General features: G+C 45.4%; 2 protein-coding genes across 2 annotated transcripts; both read left to right on the plus strand.

Moving 5' to 3' along the window:
* Positions 1-16,752: 16,752 nt before the first annotated feature.
* LOC145972372 (uncharacterized) lies at positions 16,753-17,913 on the plus strand. The gene has a single exon (XM_083100931.1). It carries the CDS (start codon positions 16,753-16,755, stop codon positions 17,911-17,913), a length of 1,161 nt encoding a protein of 386 aa, XP_082957057.1.
* A 702-nt stretch (positions 17,914-18,615) lies between these two features.
* LOC145972373 (uncharacterized) lies at positions 18,616-20,586 on the plus strand. Its single transcript, XM_083100932.1, has one exon. The coding sequence runs from the start codon at positions 18,616-18,618 to the stop codon at positions 20,584-20,586; it is 1,971 nt and encodes a 656-aa protein (XP_082957058.1).
* The last annotated feature ends 365 nt before the right edge of the window (positions 20,587-20,951 follow it).

The following is a 20,951-nucleotide window of genomic DNA, read 5'->3' on the forward strand; positions in this document are numbered from 1 at the left end:
TCTCCACATATGAGAAGCCCTCTTCACCTTTGATTACGATTGCGACCGTTTTCGGAGTGCGTCTTTTAATTACATTACTTGTTCTATCGTTGTTTCCTTTCGCCTTACTGCTCATTCTCTCGTTTCCATTGCTACCTATCATCTCCCTTTTGCTCTTTCTATACGTTTTAGCCTTCCATTCTTCTTCGTTCTTCCTTTCATCCTTCTTGACTCTGAGGCGATCCATCACTCCTCTTATTCTTTTTTCCGTCGATTCCCTATGCTTTCCATCTTCGTACGGTGGGATTAGTTGTATATTTTCTTTTACTATGATTTTAGATTTAGCCCTGGGTTCTCTTCTCTGGAGAGGTTTGTCATTGTTTCTCTCACTGCCAATCTTCCCGTTCGTATGATTTCCAGGTAAGTACATTCCATCTCCTCCGTATTTACTCCACCTCTTTCCGTTAGTATTTCTCATTTCTTCCGACCAAACTTCTAATTCGTCGCTCGTTTTCCCATCTTTTTCTAATTTAGTTCTCCTCACATCCTTTCTGTCTCTTGTCCTTCTGTCTACTAATTTCTTTGTTTTTTTGTTTCAGGCTGCCTTATTCATCGGGAGATTCATCGCAGAATTCATCATGATACTGCGAGGATTGACGATAGCCTTGTTTCAGGGTTTTCGCAGGGCTCGAGGAACCGTATTCATCATCTTCCTTTGTGTGAGTATCCTGTCTTCTTTTCGACATGTATTCTCTCTCTCTTTCTGTTTTCAATATGAGCACCTCCTTATTAAGGTCTTCAATAGTTTTTCGTAACGCATCTGTTTCCTTTTTTCTATTTTGATTTTCTTTTTCCATTGACTGTAGCTCTGCGGCCAATTCGAGGTTTCTCATTCTCAGGATTGCTGGGTCGCCTTTGCTCTTGGCCTTTTGTATCAGCTTTTTTACAATTTCCTTAATGCCTACAATTCTATCCTTAATTTGACCTGATAGTTTTCCCTGTATGTTACCGCACTTCTTGCGGATCTGCTCGATATCATTTAGCCATTCGATGGCTAACGATCCCATCGTAGGCGCGGACATGTCATAATTCCCATGTCCTTTGAAGTCTTTTATCTCCTTGATATTTAGATCTAACGATCCCGTGGATTTCCTCTTCAGCCTCCTTGTCTCTTTTGTCTTCTTCTTTTTCTCCGACCCGGTTTCCATTCCCGTGATTTCAACATCCGACGTTCCTTCGTTGGCACTGCTCGAGTCGATTTTATATATTGGTAGGCTAGTGTCTATCTTTGATCTGACACTGGCCCGCTTAACCGGTCTTATATTTCTATCACTGTCATCGCTGACATTTCCATCCTCCACTTCTGGCGATTCTTTTTTCCTCTTTCCAGCCCTTTCTGCCTCCACTTCCATTTTGCTAGGCCCTGCATCACTCACCATTTCATTATTGTCCTCCTTCTCCTGATTGCTCCCATATTCCTCTATGAGAGAGCCTAACATGTCTAGGGTGTTTTCGATCTCCTTTATTTTGTCGCACGTTGTTTCGTCGTCTACGTTATCGTTCCTTTTCTTACTTTTCTCCTTCGTTGCAGCTTTTTCTTGGTTGTTATATTCCTCCTGAAGACCTGTACTGTTTTCCTTCCCGTCGCTAAATCTATCACTCGGTATTTCTTCCTCGGTGAAGTAAAAATCCCGGGAATTGCATTGTCCGTTATTTTTTATTTGTCAGTCATAGTAATAGTAACTGTCAGACTCGCTTATCCCTCCCCTGTAAGGCTTTCCGTACGATCTCCGACCCTCGTACGCGCCCTTACCGTATCTGAACACGTTATCGCGTTCGTATCCATTGCCACCGGTCATTTCCCTTCGCGTTGGAAACGAAGAATATACGCAATTAAAGTTACCAAGCTTGTGTGAGCTCTCGCACCCTAGGTCTCGACAGAGCGGACATCCCGCCTCCATCGCGCATCTGGTGGCATTATGCCCGGCATTGCCGCAATTATAACCGTTGCCCGCGGTCTGTGTCCTCTTTACAAGCGTTAACAGTGTGGCCGGTTTTAAGACACTTATAGCACCTTATTTTTGCTTTAGGTAGTAACCTTATCCCAACCCTCGACCATCCTATTTTTATATAAGTCTAACAACTTATTACCTGTATTTTTTGTACACCTAAAACGGAGTCGCCATCCTCGCATCATATAGATAATTTTATTGAAGCTAATATCATTGACGCTTCTTCCCACATTTTTCATTACTTGGTTCTTGACTTCTTCCTCAGTTATGGTATCATCCGTTCCTCTAAGTTTCCAGATACATTTGATTCCTGCTGCTAAGCCCATGTCTGTACACCGAAACTTGGTCGTCGTATTTATGGCTATTCTCTTTGATTTTATTAACGAGCAAGTCCGCCTGTTGTTCGGACTCCTCGCCCGTGATTTTGATGATTCTACATCTACTCATTGCCTTATGCACGCTTAGCTTCCTTATGCCTAGATCGATTTTCGGGTCTATGTTTTTCCTTAATTCAGTCATAAACGACTGATAACTTAACTCCGATTCTTCTTTTATTTTTATAACTATTATAGCGTTGGGTTCCCTTGTACGCCGATTCCCACTTCTAGTACTGCGTTCGTCGCTCTGCAGTCGAATCCTCCTTCCTCTTGGCTCGAATGTATTTATATCTATCGAAGACGATTGTACTCTGTTGCCTCTGAACTGAGCATCTTCGTTATGAAGTGGAGGAGGGGGGGGGAGATATCGTTTCCTCTGCCCTTTTTTTCTTTCCTCTTCTACTGTTTTCAAAAATTTTCCCACTTTTCACGTTTCCATCCTCCTCATTTGTTTTATTACTTAGTAAACGAGATACCGAATGCTCGAGAGGAACCGTTCCACGAGAGCCGTTCCACAAGAGTTAAATCCACCGCGGCTACCACGCGCTTCGTTACTTCCGGAATGATTTGATTTAGGTTGTATTTTTGAAGAGACCCTAGGTTGTCTTCTAGCTCATTTGTCATCCAGTCCATGCTCGCAGCGTCCTCTTCCGGGTTTGGTTTATTTACCTGGTTCCCTTTTTTACCGCTTGCGTCCGTTTCCCCACTTTTGTTTCTACTTTCTGTATTTGCTTTCCTTTTGATCTCCTTTCTAAGTTTTTTAATTTCTTGTTCCAGAAACGCAACCTTGAGTCGTAGATGCGAGTTAGTAGTTCTCGCACTCGCCACAATAGGATCCGGAGACATTGCTCTGCGCGAAATCTCCGCTACCAGCTCTTTAGTTTTTTTGCGATCTGATTCGTCAATAGCCTGATCGGTCCGTTTGTTGAGCTCCTCCATTGTTAAATCACTCAGCTGTTTTAATTTTTCATCTACATTATCCTTATTCTTTTCAGGTTCGTCCCCACTATTATCCTCGTGGATTCCCACTGGATAGATTTCTGTATCGGAGTGTCCTCCAGTCTTCATTCTGTCATCATCCTGGGCAGCGATAGCAGACTCCACCGCAGCGCACGCTCCCAACGCCGCGGATCGCCCCTCGCCGGATTTCGACGTAGGTCGGGCGGGGCTCGCACCCACTAAGGAGTGCGGACCTTCCCCACGCCGTCCCCTGTGGATCCGAACACCCTGGGGAGGTAAGTTTTCTTTCTTTTTATCTTCCATATATCCATAAATTTGATGTGGTTTATTTTCGGAGTGGCTTTCTCCTAGGCCAAGTTTGTCTCGAGTAGACCATCTCGGCGGTGAAAGAGGAGGGCGCGGGGCCGCCCAGCCCACGATGTTTCTCCATGTCTTGAATAGGTTTCCAGAGTGCGAGTTTCTCCTTCGGAGTTTCTTGGTCGCGTTATATTTTTATAATGACGTTCTACTATAGTGCTTAGTTTCTATTTATTTGGTATTAAATATTTCTCATTTCTTATTTAACTTTCCTCGCCTTACCGTATTTCTACACTCTAACTATTAATATTAATATCTTTGTTTAATTTTATTTATCTTACACTATTCTAATTCTATTCTACCTATTTTACAACATTTACACTTTTTCTCTTACGCTTCGCGCTATTAGCACCAAGTTAACTCTTAACCTTTTCTTTATTTTCTTAATTCTATATATATATTTCCCTTGTTCTCCAGAACATTTATTTATAATTTATAAGTTTTCCTCTCAAAGCTCTATAATACATGCCATCTTACACTCTACTTCCATTTAATTCCAGTGTAAGATACTCGTACCTTATTTATTATTTTGTTTCCTGTCATTATCCATTTCCTTTACCATCTTGTTAATCATATTTCTTCTTCGTATTTACATTATATTTATGTTATCTTCCTGTTATCTTCTTTAAGAGTGCCCCGTTCTCCGTCCACTATCGCACGCCTTTGATTGTTATACTATTACTTATTGTTTACAATATTATACCTTTCTCTATGTTGGATAAGTTGGATAATCTAAGAATAGCCATTACTAATTTTCCTTCTAGTTTTTGTATCTTCTAATTTCTTAATCAATCGCGTTTTAGATTCCAATATCCATTCTTACTATAATTACTTAACAATATTATTTATTTATAATTTTTAACATTCATTATTGTATATCTAATTCATCATCCCGATATATAATTAGAGAAAACAGACCACTTCAGCGATATCGTCCATTGTATTATACTATTTTCACTTCAACATTCTTTAATGTATATCCTTCGTTACCGGTTAGAACAACACGTATATTTATTTCTTATTGACATTAGAGTCAACCAAATTAATTTAATTTAGGACAGGAATTAATAGACAGGAGTATATAATGTTACTATAATGTTACTATAATGTTACTATGTTTAACCATTGCATCACCCTGTACCTGACAGGGTATATATTAAACATTATGTTTGCGCTCAAAGCGCAAAATACAAGAATTCAAGGATGGGCGACACGAGCGGAGCAGGGCAAAGAAAGTACTCGGCCATACCGCCGAGCGCCGATCATCCCGCTCCGCCCCACCCATCCCCAGCAATCAGTAGAGAGAGAAACAGGCAAATCAAGTTACTCGGGTTTTCCCCGTATTGCACTCTTTCCTATCTTATATTTCGGTGTTAAAATCCAAATGCTGTAGCGAACACTATCGTCCGCACAACAGTTGATAGTCCATGTCCGGGATGGCAAAGTACCCACCGCAATTGTTCTTTTTATTCTCTTAAATCTCCTGTGCTTCTAAGAACAATGTAATATCTAACCATTAACTTTCTCAATCTATTTATATATATATTTAGTTTCACTATATTTAATAGTGCTTATCATCAAATCTAATCAGGTTTAACTTGTTCATTCATCTCCGTTTGCAAAAGGTTTTCATGCCATATATATATATATATTCACTCCGCCACGGGTGCCCCGCCAAAGCATCAATATACCTCAATGCGTTTCGCTATCGCAATGTTTTCCAACTATATATTCAAATATATTTCAGCACATTTCAATGCTTTCGTTTCACTTCTTTTTATTTCATTTCAATTATTTCTATTTCCTTTCTTTCCATTCGACCATCATGGGAGCTATACCTTGATGCATGATCACTTGCTTGTTATATTAATTGCCTTTATGACCTATTACATATATGTTTCCCTAGTCTTTATTTTCCATATTATCTAAGTTATAATTATTCATTCGCTGCTATTCCTTCATTTATTTCCTTTTAGGTAATTATTTATTTTGTAACAATGCACCCCCGAATGCATCGTTTCCCGGCGAACACCGGCCGGAAGCTGCCGCCCGATGAACATCGGTCGGACAATGGCAGAGGCGCAGTGCGCCCATTTTTTAACGATTAGAGAACAACCGGGCAGGGACTCTCAATTATTGAGACACTGCCGTCGGGAGCCGTTACCGGCGGCTGAGAACCCGCGTTCGGCACCCCAAACTCCCCCGGGCGGATCCGAACCGTTCCGATTTTTACCGCCGCTCGGTGGGGGTAATTACCGAATACGCCGGCGCGGGTAATTAGCCGAATATAAAACGGGCTCTCGACGGCACAACCGACAGATCCTTGCGATCCTCTCAAGCGCCAAGCTAGTCAGAAGGCAAGCAAAGCAGCTCAGAGAAATCCTTGCGAGAATAACAAGGCCAAAAGGTAGTGAGAACGCTGTCTCCGCCGATCGATATCGGCGCCTGTGAAATCGCCTTCGAACCAAGATCCTTATCAGGCATTGCGCATTCACGAGGTGGAACACGAGCCACCTCCGACGCTCGCTAGCGTCGCGACACCTTCCAAAAACCCGCAATCCATCTGGGAATTATTAAAAGACGATCCGAATATCGAATAAGATTTAAAGCCGACCGAGTTAAAGCCGAACAGCTGAGCGCTACGAACCGTGCATAAAAACCGCGACAAAAACACGCCCGACGAATCGCAAGAACGCGATAACGCGCCGATACCGGGAAACGGGCGAGTGCATCGCGCCCGGAAATAATTGATACATTTATACGCACACACACTCGACACATCTGTACATATACATTTATACACGCGCATACACATTCACACACACACAACGCATCTGTACATATACATTTATACACGCGCATATACATGCGCATACACAACACATTTGTACACATTCATACAGGAAACAATAAATACTTATTGCACACACATTTCCGCGTCACCGAATTATTGATTCCGCCACCTGGATCCGACGGCTATCCATATAATTGCGTTTCCGCGGTACACGAAAAACCGCCCGTTACATTGGCGCCCGAACAGGGACCGTTTAAATAGAAAACCGTGCAGGTGTGTGTGTGCGTAGGGAGGCGCGTGAGAATGAAGGGGTGGATTTACGCCCTACCGAAGGCCCAGCTGGCGGCCATGCTACGGTCATACGACCTCGATGACTCCGGACTGCTGGACGAGCTCCGTCGCCGAATGAGTACGTTTGTCGATGATAATCCGGACGAGTTCGAACCACCGATGAGGGAGGCAGGCACGGGGTCGGCTCCGTGCCTGCATTACGGTGACCACTCCCAACCAACATGAGCACGCCGTGGAAGCTCCGGCCACGGACGCGAAGATAATCAATCAGATCCGGAAGTGGGGTTGCCATTTCGATGGTCGGACCCTGCCGCGTTCCTAGAGCGACTCCGCGAACTCAGGGACGGATATGGGATCTCGGGACCCCAGATGTTAAAGGGGTTGCCCGAGGTGTTAAAGGGCGATACGCTGTTGTGGTACCGGAACCACCGCGAGGATTGGCGGACGTGGAACGACTTTGAGCGAGCATTTCATCTGCAATTTTTTCCACGGCGATACGCAGCCTCTTTGCGCCGAGAAATCATGGGTCGCCATCAGACGAGCGGCGAGGAATTTACACGCTACTCCACGGTGATGATGACACTGATGCGTCGGGCCGGAGGGTTTTCGCGCGAAGAGCAGCTCGACTTAATATACGAGAATATGCATCCCGATTACAAGACGTATGTTCGCGTGGACGATATCCGGAGTATGGCCGAGTTACAGGCCCGGGCAAAGAATTCGAAGACATAGAGCGGGAGAAACGGGAGATGAAGAAGCGCGAAAAACCGACCCCGACCGTCGCCGCCGCGTATAACAAGCGCGAATGCTGCTGGCGCTGCAAGCAGCGGGAGCACACGCGGGCCCAGTGCCGGCGCCCGGCTTTAAAGTTCTGCTCCCAGTGCGGCAAGGACGGCGTGTTGACCTCCGAATGTCATCCGCGTTCGGGAAACGCATCAGGGGCGGGGGATCTTACGATCGCGACCCCCGCCCAAGATTCCGCGTAAGGTTTCTTCCCCGACCGCACATATACGTGACCATCGAGGGACGGCGGTTCGACGCCCTGATCGACTCCGGGTCGGAAGTCTCCCTCATAAACCGCCACACCACGGACGCACTCCGACGGGAAGGAGTAATCGAACAAACAGGGGAAGGGGGACAAATCCTGCTGGTGGACGGGACGCCGGCGGACGCCCCCGGGACCGTGGCCATTCCCCTTTGTGTACGAGGCAAGAAGGTCACGCACACCTTCACGATTCTGCCCAAGATGGAGAATGATCTCCTCCTCGGGATCGACGCTCAGGCCAGATTAAGGCTGAGGGTTCCGACACCGCCCCTGTCCATTATCGGGGAGGGAGGTCAATGCTGGGCCGCCAAGGGGCTGGCCAGCCAGACACCGGAGGAGCACCGAGCGCTCCAGAAATTTTTAGAGGGGGAAGTTCGGAGAAATCGGCGGACCCACCGGGAGAATCCAACATAGAATCCGCTTGAAAGACGCGACACCCATCAAGCAGCGGTACCGGCCGCGGAATCCGGCCATGCAGGCCATAATCGACCGCGAAGTGGAAGAAATGCTGGAGCAAGGCGTTGAACCCTCCGATAGTCCATGGAGTTCACCGATAGTGGTGGTCCGGAAGAAAGACGGCAAATCCCGTTTTTGTATCGACTTCCGCCGCGTGAACGAGGTGACCCACCGCGACGCGTACCCGCTACCCCAGGTGACCGCCACCTTAGATAAGTTAAGGGGGGCCCGCTATCTGTCGACTCTCGACCTTAAGAACGGGTATTGGCAGGTACCACTCACGCCGGAGAGCCGACCAATTACCGCCTTTACGGTGCCCGGAAAAGGGCTTTTCCACTTCCGGGTCATGCCGTTCGGGCTGCACTCGGCGCCCGCCACTTTTCAACGGCTATTAGATACCGTCCTCGGACCTGACCTCGAACCGCACGTCTTCGTGTACTTGGACGACATAATCGGCGTTAGCCGCACGTTCTCGGAACATCTCGAGCTGCTCGCCGAAACCTTTCGTCGACTCCGGGAAGCGCGTCTTCGACTGAACCCGGAGAAGTGTAAATTCTGCGTCGGACAATTAAAATATCTGGGGCACGTAGTGGGACGAGACGGGATCAGGACGGACCCGGAGAAAGTCAGTGCCGTGGCCGGTTGGCCAGAGCCAACAACGATAAAACAATCCGCCAATTTCTCGGGATGGCGTCATGGTACCGACGGTTTATCGAAAACTTCTCCACCATAGCCGCTCCGCTGACACAACTAACGCGTAAAAACGCCCGATGGAAATGGGGGGACGAGGAGGCAAACGCGTTCCGCGCTCTCAAGGAGCGATTAATTTCCGCGCCCGTTCTCGCTTGCCCGGATTTCACGCGACGTTTTTTTTTGCAAACGGATGCCAGCAGTACCGGACTCGGGGCCGTATTGACGCAGTGCTACGAAGAAGGCGATCGAGTTATTGCCTACGCGAGTCGCACACTCAACGCGGCCGAGAGAAATTATAGCGCAACGGAACTTGAGTGTCTCGCCGTCGTATGGGGCATCCGCCGGATGCGCAACTACCTGGAAGGATACGACTTCACGGTCGTAACAGACTACCAGGCCCTGAAGTGGCTGCGCAAAATCGACTCGCCCACGGGACGCCTCGGGCGATGGGCATTGGAACTGCAGCAATACAACATGGAGATACAGTACCGCCGCGGGACTCTGAATCGCGTCGCGGACGCATTATCGCGCCAGCCCGAGAGCTGTGCCGCCCACACTACACGCTGTCGCTGGTATCAGAATATCCTCCAGGAGGTAAAAGACGATCCCGCCGCAAGACCGGAATACAGAATCGAGCAAGGGAGGCTCTACAAACATGTGCTGCACAGCCTCGATTTCAAGGAGACACCGGAGGCGCAGCAGTGGAAGGTCTGCGTTCCACAACCGCTCCGGAAAAGGGTGCTCGAGAAGGCTCATGATGCCCCGACCGCCGGGCACTTGGGAATCGCCAAGACCATAGCCAGAATGGCCGAACATTACTACTGGCCGGGAATGTTCCGCGAGGCGGCAAATTATGTCAAGGCTTGCCAAAATTTCCAGAAACACAAGGCGAACCAACACCGACCAGCTGGGAAAATGCACGCGACCAACATCACGCGACTATGGGAACAAGTGACAGTCGATCTGGTAGGACCATTACCACGGTCTCGCAGAGGGCATACGTGGCTATTGTCCATGCAGGACAGATTTTCGAAGTGGGCCGAGTTCGTGCCTCTTCGTCGTGCCACCGCCGATGCCGTAACACAGGCGATCACCAACCACGTCATCCTGAAACACGGCCGTCCAGGATCGATTCTCACGGATAATGGCACGCAACTCCGCTCAAAACAATTGGAGGAACGCTTGGCGGAGAGCGGAATCAAACATGTAACCACGGCGTACGCACCGCATTGCAACCCGGTAGAACGTACAAATCGAACGATCAAAACAATGATCAACCAGTACGTGGACAAGGACCACCGCACCTGGGACGAACATCTGCCAGAATTACAATTCGCGTACAATACGGCCGTGCATGACGCAACCGGGTACACGCCTGCATATTTAAATCACGGGAGAGAGCTCGCCTCGCCGGCCGAAACCGAGGAGCAAAATACGACGCAAGAAACACCAGACGCGATGCACCAGAAACTACAAGAGGCGTACGAGCTCGTGCACATCAACCTGGCCCAGGCGTTTCAAAGACAACGGAAATATTATGACCTGCGGCGTCGGGCCTGGAAACCGCAGCTAGGGGAGTGGGTGTTAAAAAAAGAGCACCCCCTGTCAAAGAAAGCCGACGCTTTCAATGCTAAACTAGCGCCAAAATACGGTGGACCATTCGAGGTGAAGAAATACGTGCCCCCGTAATTGTCGACCTGAGGAGCAAACGGGGAAAATGGGTTCGACATGTACATATTCAAGACCTCAAAGCAACGACTCAAAACAAAAACAATCCGGGAGAAGACGACCTCATCCCCACCGACAGCGATGACGATGCCGAATAAGCGCTAAACAACCGAGATCATGCTCACAAAGCAACGAAATGTCGAGCGAACCGGACGACATCGTAGCCGCAATCGACGCCTACTTGGCCGAGGAGGCCGAAACGGAAACCGCACCAGCGGAACCACCGGGGCAGCCCGTGGAGAAGCCCCGACTGCCACGGGTCGGGATCGTGATCCAGCGGTCCGACCGGGAAAATGCCAGGAAGGCCGCTATCCTGGCGACACCGCCTCCGCCGCCGCCGAGACGCCGTCAACCGAGGCCCTATGAGCGCCAACTGCCACCACCGGCTCGGGAAAACCAGCCGACAGCAGCATCCAGAGAGCCGGTACCAGAGCTGCTGATGCCGATGGGCCCGATTCCCGCACCGCCGATTCGCGTCCAGGTCGAACCGGGCCTGGTGTTTGAGGTCCCGCACTTCGCGGTCCACGTGTCGCGTCGATACCGCCCACGCACCGCAGACGGGCAGTGGATCCTGCGTTTTAGCCGCGACGGCAAACTACGCTATCACCGGCGTATTCGTTAGGCCCGAAGAACCGGCCACGCCTCGAATTCAGGCGTTATTTAGCGGGGGGGTGATGTAACGATGCACCCCCGAATGCATCGTTTCCCGGCGAACACCGGCCGGAAGCTGCCGCCCGACAAACATCGGTCGGGCAATGGCAGAGGCGCAGTGCGCCCATTTTTTAACGATTAGAGAACAACCGGGCAGGGAGTCTCAATTATTGAGACACTGCCGTCGGGAGCCGTTACCGGCGGCTGAGAACCCGCGTTCGGCACCCCGAACTCCCCCGGGCGGATCCGAACCGTTCCGATTTTTACCGCCGCTCGGTGGGGGTAATTACCGAATACGCCGGCGCGGGTAATTAGCCGAGTATAAAACGGGCTCTCGACGGCACAACCGGCAGATCCTTGCGATCCTCTCAAGCGCCAAGCTAGTCAGAAGGCAAGCAAAGCAGCTCAGAGAAATCCTTGCGAGAATAACAAGGCCAGAAGGTAGTGAGAACGCTGCCTCCGCCGATCGATGTCGGCGCCTGTGAAATCGCCTCCGAATCAAGATCCTTATCAGGCATTGCGCATTCACGAGGTGGAACACGAGCCACCTCCGACGCTCGCTAGCGTCGCGACGCCTTCCAAAAACCCGCAATCCATCTGGGAATTATTAAAAGACGATCCGAATATCGAATAAGATTTAAAGCCGACCGAGTTAAAGCCGAACAGCTGAGCGCTACGAACCGTGCATAAAAACCGCGACAAAAACACGCCCGACGAATCGCAAGAACGCGATAACGCGCCGATACCGGGAAACGGGCGAGTGCATCGCGCTCGGAAATAATTGATACATTTATACGCACACACACTCGACACATCTGTACATATACATTTATACACGCGCATACACATTCACACACACACAACGCATCTGTACATATACATTTATACACGCGCATATACAACACATTTGTACACACACACATTCACACAGGAAACAATAAATACTTATTGCACACACATTTCCGCGTCACTGAATTATTGATTCCGCCACCTGGATCCGACGGCTATCCATATAATTGCGTTTCCGCGGTACACGAAAAACCACCTGTTACAATTTATATATACATATGTACGTATATACATATATACACTTATACATTTATACATTTATACAAACCAAAGCAGGCACGCGCATGCGCAGATTATCGCGCACGCGCGCACCCGCCGCAAAAACTATGCTCCCAGTCGATCGGATGTCCGGACCTGGCCCTGTAACGCATTTGGTGTCTCCACGGAGTGGGAAATACGCAGGCCTTTTCCCTTATCTTATGATGCTAGTGATACTTGTCCGCAATTTATTTTGATTACTAGTATCTCAATATTTTAACTTACTTAATTAATTCTATTAAATTTATTTAATTGTTTTAATTTATAAACGATTTAAAAGCAATCCAGATCATATATACAGGGTTTGTCAAAAGTGTGGAAACCCCTAAATATCTCACAAACGGTGCATTTTAGAAAAAAATGTTTCAGGCAAAAGTTGTATGGTTTCAAGGGGGACATAAGGTGGTACCATTGGTTTGACCTTGAAGAGTCATTTGAAGGTCACGTGAAGGTCACTTTAATTTTTCTAAACGGAACACCCTATATATTTTTGCACACTCTTGTAGCTTATCTCGAGAGCTTTCCAAAACACTATAATTAAGTACCTTTTCGTTAAGTACTTTTTGAGTTATGAGGCTTGAAATAATTTCTTAATTTTACATAAACCGTAAAATATCTTGTAAAATATTCATTTTTCGATTATCTTACCTTAATACTTTTATGTACAAAATAATGAGAGGAATCAATTGGTGTAAAGAAAACACACAGTTGTTTTGAAAAAGAAATATGTAATTTGCAATTAACAATTCCATATTTTTTCTTAAAAACAACTATGTGTTTTCTTTACACCAATTGATTCCTCTCATTATTTTGTACATAAAAGTATTAAGGTAAGATAATCGAAAAATGAATATTTTACAAGATATTTTACGGTTTATGTAAAATTAAGAAATTATTTCAAGCCTCATAACTCAAAAAGTACTTAACGAAAAGGTACTTAATTATAGTGTTTTGGAAAGCTCTCGAGATAAGCTACAAGAGTGTGCAAAAATATATAGGGTGTTCCGTTTAGAAAAATTAATGTGACCTTCACGTGACCTTCAAATGACTCTTCAAGGTCAAACCAATGGTACCACTTTATGTCCCCCTTGAAACCATACAACTTTTGCCTGAAACATTTTTTTCTAAAATGCACCGTTTGTGAGATATTTAGGGGTTTCCACACTTTTGACAAACCCTGTATATACAGGGTGTTTCATTTTAATCCGACCAGTTGAATATCTCGAAAACCAAGCCCGGGAGAGAAAAATATTTCAGACAAAAGTTGTTTGGTTTCGAGGGAGCCATAAGATGGTGACAATGATTTGACCTTGAACAGTCATTTGAAGGTCACGTGAAGGTCACCTTCAATTTCTTAAATGGAACTTACATTTTCTCATTACATATTCTTGTAGCTTATCTCGAGAGCTTTCCAAAACACTATAATTAAGTACCTTTTCGTTAAGTACTTTTTGAGTTATGAGGCTTGAAATAATTTCTTAATTTTACATAAACCGTAAAATATCTAGTAAAATATTCATTTTTCGATTATCTTACCTTAACATTTTTATGTACAAAATAATGAGAGGAATCAATTGGTAAAGAAAACACATAATTGTTTTGAAGAAAAAATATGTAATTTGCAATTAACAATTCCATATTTTTTCTTAAAAATAACTGTGTTTTCTTTACACCAATTGATTCCTCTCATTATTTTGTACGTAAAAGTATTAAGGTAAGATAATCGAAAAATGAATATTTTACTAGATATTTTACGGTTTATGTAGAATTAAGAAATTATTTCTAGTCTCATACCTCGAAAAGTGCTCGATGAAGAAATACTTTATTATAGTGTTTTGGAAAGCTCTCGAGATGAGCTACAAGAATATATAAAAATATATAGGGTGTTCCATTTAAAAAATTGAAGTGACCTTCACGTGACCTTCAAATGACTCTTCAAGGTCAAACCAATGATACCATCTTATGGCCCCCTCGAAACCAAACAACTTTTGTCTGAAATATTTTTCTCTCCCGGGCTTGGTTTTCGAGATATTCGACTGGTCGGATTAAAATGAAACACCCTGTATATATACAGGGTGACCCATTTTAACTTAGGCAGCCAAATAACTCGAAAAATAAGCAAGATAGAGACACACACGACATATCCATGCATCCTCTCTCTCTCTCTCTCTCTCTCTCTCTCTCTCTCTCTCTCTCTCTCTCTCTCTCTCTCTCTCTCTCTCTCTCTCTCTCTCGCGCGCGCGCGCTCTCTCTCTCTCTCTCTCGCTCTCTCTCGTTCGCGCTCTCTCTCTCTCTCTCTCGCTCTCTCTCTCTCTCTCTCTCTCTCTCACATGCCCCCACTCACTCGCAGTCTCACAATAAGAAGTGGTTCTATTTGCCATAAACGAGGAAACAAAGAGAACAAAGAGAACTCTATGCACCACGAGAGGTCCCGGCGGATGGGCAGTTCAGTTAGCTTTTCGACATCGAAGGTGCGTGACGAATATCCGTACGAACCGAAGTTATAAGCGAAATATAAATTGTATCGAACAGACGATCCAGAATACGCAACGACTCAAGGACATCGTCCTCCAGGCGTAGTCGTATGCGACCCTCTAGGATCGTCCTAGAGACATCACGACTCAGGGATCACAGTCCCCCAGACGTCGTCGTGATTGATGCGTGCGATGAACTATAGTGATATTAGTGATACTTCCACGAACCTTTAAAACGTGAATGTGTAATTTCGTTATTTGTAAAACTGACATAATAAAGGGAAATATTGACAACCAAAAACAACGTGAATTTTGAAAGTGATTAACGTTGACACAGAACATTTGGTGCCTCCTGTGAGGACATTCTGATCACGACCCCTGATAGACAAAGACACGAGCGAGAAGCAATCCATCCAGGACGGACGAGTTTGGACGTGGATTCGAGACCACGGCATCGGTCAAGAGAAATCAAGGGACGGTATCTATTACAATGCCAACAGACAAACCGTCTCTCCTTTCCCGTTCCGTATAATCATATTACCGAATAATAATGGCCGATAGACTTAAACTTCTTATACAAAAACGGACATCGTTGAAATCGCAAATCACTAACTTAACGAATCTTTTCGATAAGGGAAAGCTGGAAAATGCCGCGCTTAAATTACGAATGGTTCGTTTAACAGAACTTTATAACGCGTTTGAAGAATACAATGACGAACTTACGATATCCGATCCGGATACAACACATCAAAGCGAATTCACGCACATTCAAGATCGATTCTATATGCTCGCGGGCAAGGTCGAAGATTTCCTAAACACGACCGGTCGGTCCAGCGCAAGTACCAGCACGTTAACCGAAACATTTCGGGATGAACACACGAATCCTACTGCGTCCGTTCAGAAACGACGCATCAAATTACCCGAAGCACCTCTTCCGAGCTTCGACGGCAAATATAAGAATTGGCTGTCGTTTAAAAACGCGTTCCATAATATGATAGGCTCGCGGACTGATTTATCCGAAATCGACAAATTACACTATTTAAAATCGGCACTAATAGGCGACGCCGCGAGCAAAATAAAGATTTTCGCGGTTAACGAAATAAACTACTCGAAGGCATGGGAATTGTTGGAACTTGCGTATAAAGTAAAGCGGATTTTAATTTCACGTCATCTTTCGTTAATATTAAATTCATCAGTGTTAGAAAAGGAAACGACAAGCGGATTATCGAAACTCGCCGACGACACCCAACAACATATCGCTTCTTTAGACGCGTTAGGAGTTTCCGTCGGATTCGAAATGATTATACACATTTTAGAAGGCAAATTACCGAGGCATATGCTAGAAAAATGGGAAGCGACACTTGAACGAGATGAAGTTCCGACACTCGAACAACTATACGAATTTCTATATAAAACCGCGGTATGCGCCTCAAAACGAGAACGATCTAAATTATCCGACATGGAAAAGAATAAAGGCGATCCCTCGGCTAAAAGGAAACGGATACAGTCTCCAAATACAGCGTTCGTATTGAATGCATCGCGAAATTGTATAGCCTGCAAGACTAAACGACATTCACTTTATTTATGTGACACATTCAAACAAATGTCGGTTCAGAAGCGCATCGATACGGTGAGAAATGCGAAGGTGTGTTATAATTGCTTGTGTTCTCATCGCGACAGTCCTTGTAAATTCTCTAGTTGCACAATTTGCCAAAAACGGCATAACACGCTGTTGCATCTTGAGAGATACGCATCGGCTAACAAGTCCGATGCGGCGCCATCCGATAACGTGAAAAATTCATGACCGACCGATCGGACCGACGGGAGAATGGCTTGTCTCTCAACCATATCACGTACGTTCACGCCACAGTTGCTTACGAGTGCATTAGTATACGTTTATGACGATAAACATAAAAAATCCGTGAAATGTCGCGCCTTGTTAAACACGTGTGCTACCGCAAATTTCATAACAGAATCCGTGGTGAAACAATTAGATATATATCCGATCGCGCATACATTACCAATTAACGCGATCAACGCGACAAACACCGTGTCCAGGGGCGTAACACGAATCATCGTTCAATCCACGCACAACAACTTTTCCAAGGAGTTGACATGTCTCACTATCCCAGCTATTATAGATTTGATCCCCTCCGAAGTCTTTCCACGGGAATCGATTAAAATACCCGCAAATATAAAATTAGCCGATCCGGACTTTCACGTACCACGTTCGGTCGATTTACTAATTGGTGCTGGGGCAACGTTATCATTATTTTCCGTCGGTCAGATCAATTTGTCTAACAAGGATAACGACTTATATTTACAAAAAACGCGTTTAGGATGGGTGATTGCCGGCAATGCGGCAACTCGGATAAAACCGAAATTCGTATCGTGTTATTTAACGAATTTAGAAAATTTATTAACTAAATTTTGGACGATCGAAGAAGTAGCAACCGTTAAACCGCGATCGAAAGAAGAAAACGAATGCGAAACGTTTTTCACTAAAACCGTCTCTCGAAATCGCGATGGACGTTACATAGTTCGTCTACCGTTTCGCGCTTCACACAAACATCTTGGCGAATCGCGATCCATCGCAATCAAACACCTCTTATCATTAGAGCGGAAACTCGACAGAAACATCAATTTGAGGCTCGAATATACGCGGATAATTGAAGAATACAGAGAATTAGGGCACATGTCTTTAGTGAAAAATCCCGACGACGACGGATTTTATATGCCGCACCACGCCGTGATTAAAGAATCGAGCAACACGACCAAATATCGAATAGTCTTTGACGCGGCGGCCAAATCAAATAACGACGTATCCCTGAATGATATTCTAATGATCGGCCCCATGATTCAGAATAAATTATTCTCTCACTTAATTCGATTTCGCACGTATAAGTACGCCATATCGGCTGATATCGAAAAAATGTATCGCCAAGTATTGTTACATGAGGACGATCGTCGATATCAGAGAATTCTGTAGCGAGAAAACGGGAATATAAAAACATTTCAATTGAACACGCTCACGTTCGGAATCGCTTCCTCACCATTTCTTGCAATTCGCACCGTGCAAAAACTCGCGGATGACGAGGGTCAAAAATATCCGAAGGCGGCCGAAGTTCTCAAAAATCATCTATATGTGGATGATTTATTATCCGGAGCCGAAACTCTCGAACAGGCACGCGCAACTAGAGACGAGATCATCGAGCTGTTAAAGCAGGGTGGCTTCAATATTAGGCAATGGGCGTCTAACGATTTGCGCGTAATTAACGATTTATCCGACAAGGTTTTGCATACGAATTTAACGTTAAATATCAATCGTTCTTTAAAAACATTAGGCATCTCGTGGGACACAGTCAATGATAAAATATATTATTTCGCACATCCGATTAACATCACGGGAACGCTAACGAAACGAAAGATTCTGTCGGAAATTGCTAAAATCTTCGATGGGTTTGATGGGTCCAGTGGTTCTCTACGCAAAAAGATTGATGCAGGACGTATGGCGATGCGGAGTACATTGGGACGAATCCGTTTCGCAGAGTATCCATACGGAATGGTCGGAATTTATTAAACAAATGAAGACCATGCATCGTATTCAGTTCGATCGCGAAATATTGATGAAAGATCATTGCAACGTTCAGATTCACGGATTTTGCGATGCCAGTAACATCGGTTATGGAGCATGCCTATACGCTCGATCGGAAAACATAAAGAAATCAGTAGTAAATTATTATGTTCAAAATCGCGGGTCGCGCCGTTGAAACCCGTTACAATACCGCGGCTCGAATTGTGCGGTGCCTTATTGTTAGCAAGGTTGTATCGCGAGGCCAGTGACGCATTGAATATCACGCCAAATAAAATCGTTCTTTGGAGCGATTCCACTATCGTGTTACATTGGCTGAAAACTCCGCCCCATCTACTCAAAACTTACGTCGCTAATCGCGTCGTGGAAATACAAGAACTCCCCGGTTCGATCGAGTGGCGGCACATACGGTCGGAAGACAATCCGGCTGACGTACTATCGAGAGGTCAATTACCGCAGGCCTTTGCGCGAAATAAAATATGGCGCGAGGGACCTTCATGGCTAACGGGCAACGAGTGTGACTGGTACAACGAGAACATACAAACAGTCGAAATATTCGAATTAAAAACGAACACGTGTTTAATCGCCACGCCTAACGAACCTGAAATTTTCAAGAGATATTCCTCGTACTCTAAACTATGTAGAATCATGGCATATTGCCTCCGTTTCCGACCTACCCACAAACACTCCGGATCCCTACTCGTTGAAGAAATTAATGAAGCCGAAACGCGGATATTGAAAATCTTTCAAACCATACATTTCTCCGACGACATCACTAAACTCAAGAACACGCATCTGCCTTACAAGGGCAAATTCGTCGGTTTAAATCCTTTCTTGGACGAAAACGGATTAATTCGTGTTGGTGGACGACTACAAATGGCAAATTTAACATTTTCCCAAAAACATCCCATTCTACTTCCGAGTCGGCATCAGATAACCGACCAAATTATACGCGAAATACACGAAACCCATTTTCACGCAGGCATTCAAACAACGTTATATATATTGCGTCGTAAATTTTGGTTACTTGACGGTCGCAACCAGGTGCGAAAGATCATTCGCACATGTATACGGTGCCTCCGATTCGTCGCCAAGGCAGTCGAGTATAATATGGGAAATCTTTCACCGGTCTGTGTACGCGAGGCATCTCCTTTCGCAAATACTGGCGTAGATTTTTGTGGGCCATTCTATATTAAAGAGAAAAAATATCGCAATCGTGCACGAATCAAGGTTTACGTGTGCGTATTCGTATGTATGACGATAAAAGCGGTGCACCTCGAAGTCGTAAGTGATCTCTCAACAGAGGGTTTTTTAGCAGCCTTACGAAGATTCATCGCGAGACGCGGTTTATCCGAGAATATATATTCTGATAACGGAACCAATTTTATAGGCGCGAATAACCAACTAAAAGAATTATATGTCTTATTTAACTCAAACGAACATAAGGAGTTGGTACTCCGTCACTCATCCGAACGTCGTATTGCATGGCATTTCATACCGCCAGCAGCACCTCACTTCAGCAGGTTATGGGAGTCGACCGTAAAACTTTTTAAACATCATTTCAAACGAGTTGTAGGCGACTCTCTATTCACATTCGAAGAATTGAACACGTTCACCGTGGAAATCGAGAGCATTCTTAACTCACGGCCCATCACATCCCTATCATCCGATCCTAATGACATATTAGCCTTAACCCCTGCTCATTACTTAATCGGTAAACCGTTAACATCTCTACCGGAGAACGAATTGTCATCTGTTCCAGCTAATCGATTATCTGCATGGCAACATATAACTAAGGTTCGCCAAGATTTTTGGACACGATGGAGTCTCGAATACCTCAACGAGCTCCAAAGGCGTGCCAAATGGACCGAAAACGGTCCAAAGATCGAAGTCGGAACAGTCGTCCTTATTAAGGATAAAAACACACCATGCACACAATGGGCATTGGGCAGGATCGAAAGGCTTCATCCAGGCGCAGACGGTATAGCCCGCGCGGCTACCATCAAAACGGCCAACGGAGAGCTGAAAAGAACGACGAAATATCTATGCCCTCTTCCAGTCGAGCGATAATCATATCGCACGACCTAAGCGTAAGCGTTAAAAAATATTCATCAGTCAAGCGATAATCATATCGCACGACCTAAGCGTAAGCGTTAAAAAATATTCATCAGTCGAGCGATAATCATATCGCACGACCTAAGCGTAAGCGTTAAAAATCTTCATACATGAGGATTCCCATAATGCGAATTAAGATACACAACAGTGTATCATGCGGACCGCAATAGCTATAATACAAATTTCATATACGAATAATTGATCGTAACCCTCTCAACGGAGGGAGGATGTTGCGTAGAAGAGTCGTGCACGACAAAACAAGTGTACTAGTCACATGTCAAACCCACGTATACGTGAACACACACGAACATATCCATGCA

This window comes from Camponotus vicinus, unplaced genomic scaffold (assembly GCF_025532165.1).
Source record: "Camponotus vicinus isolate PSW18456_S1 unplaced genomic scaffold, iyCamVici1.0 SCAF_5, whole genome shotgun sequence".
Lineage (NCBI taxonomy): Eukaryota > Metazoa > Arthropoda > Insecta > Hymenoptera > Formicidae > Camponotus > Camponotus vicinus.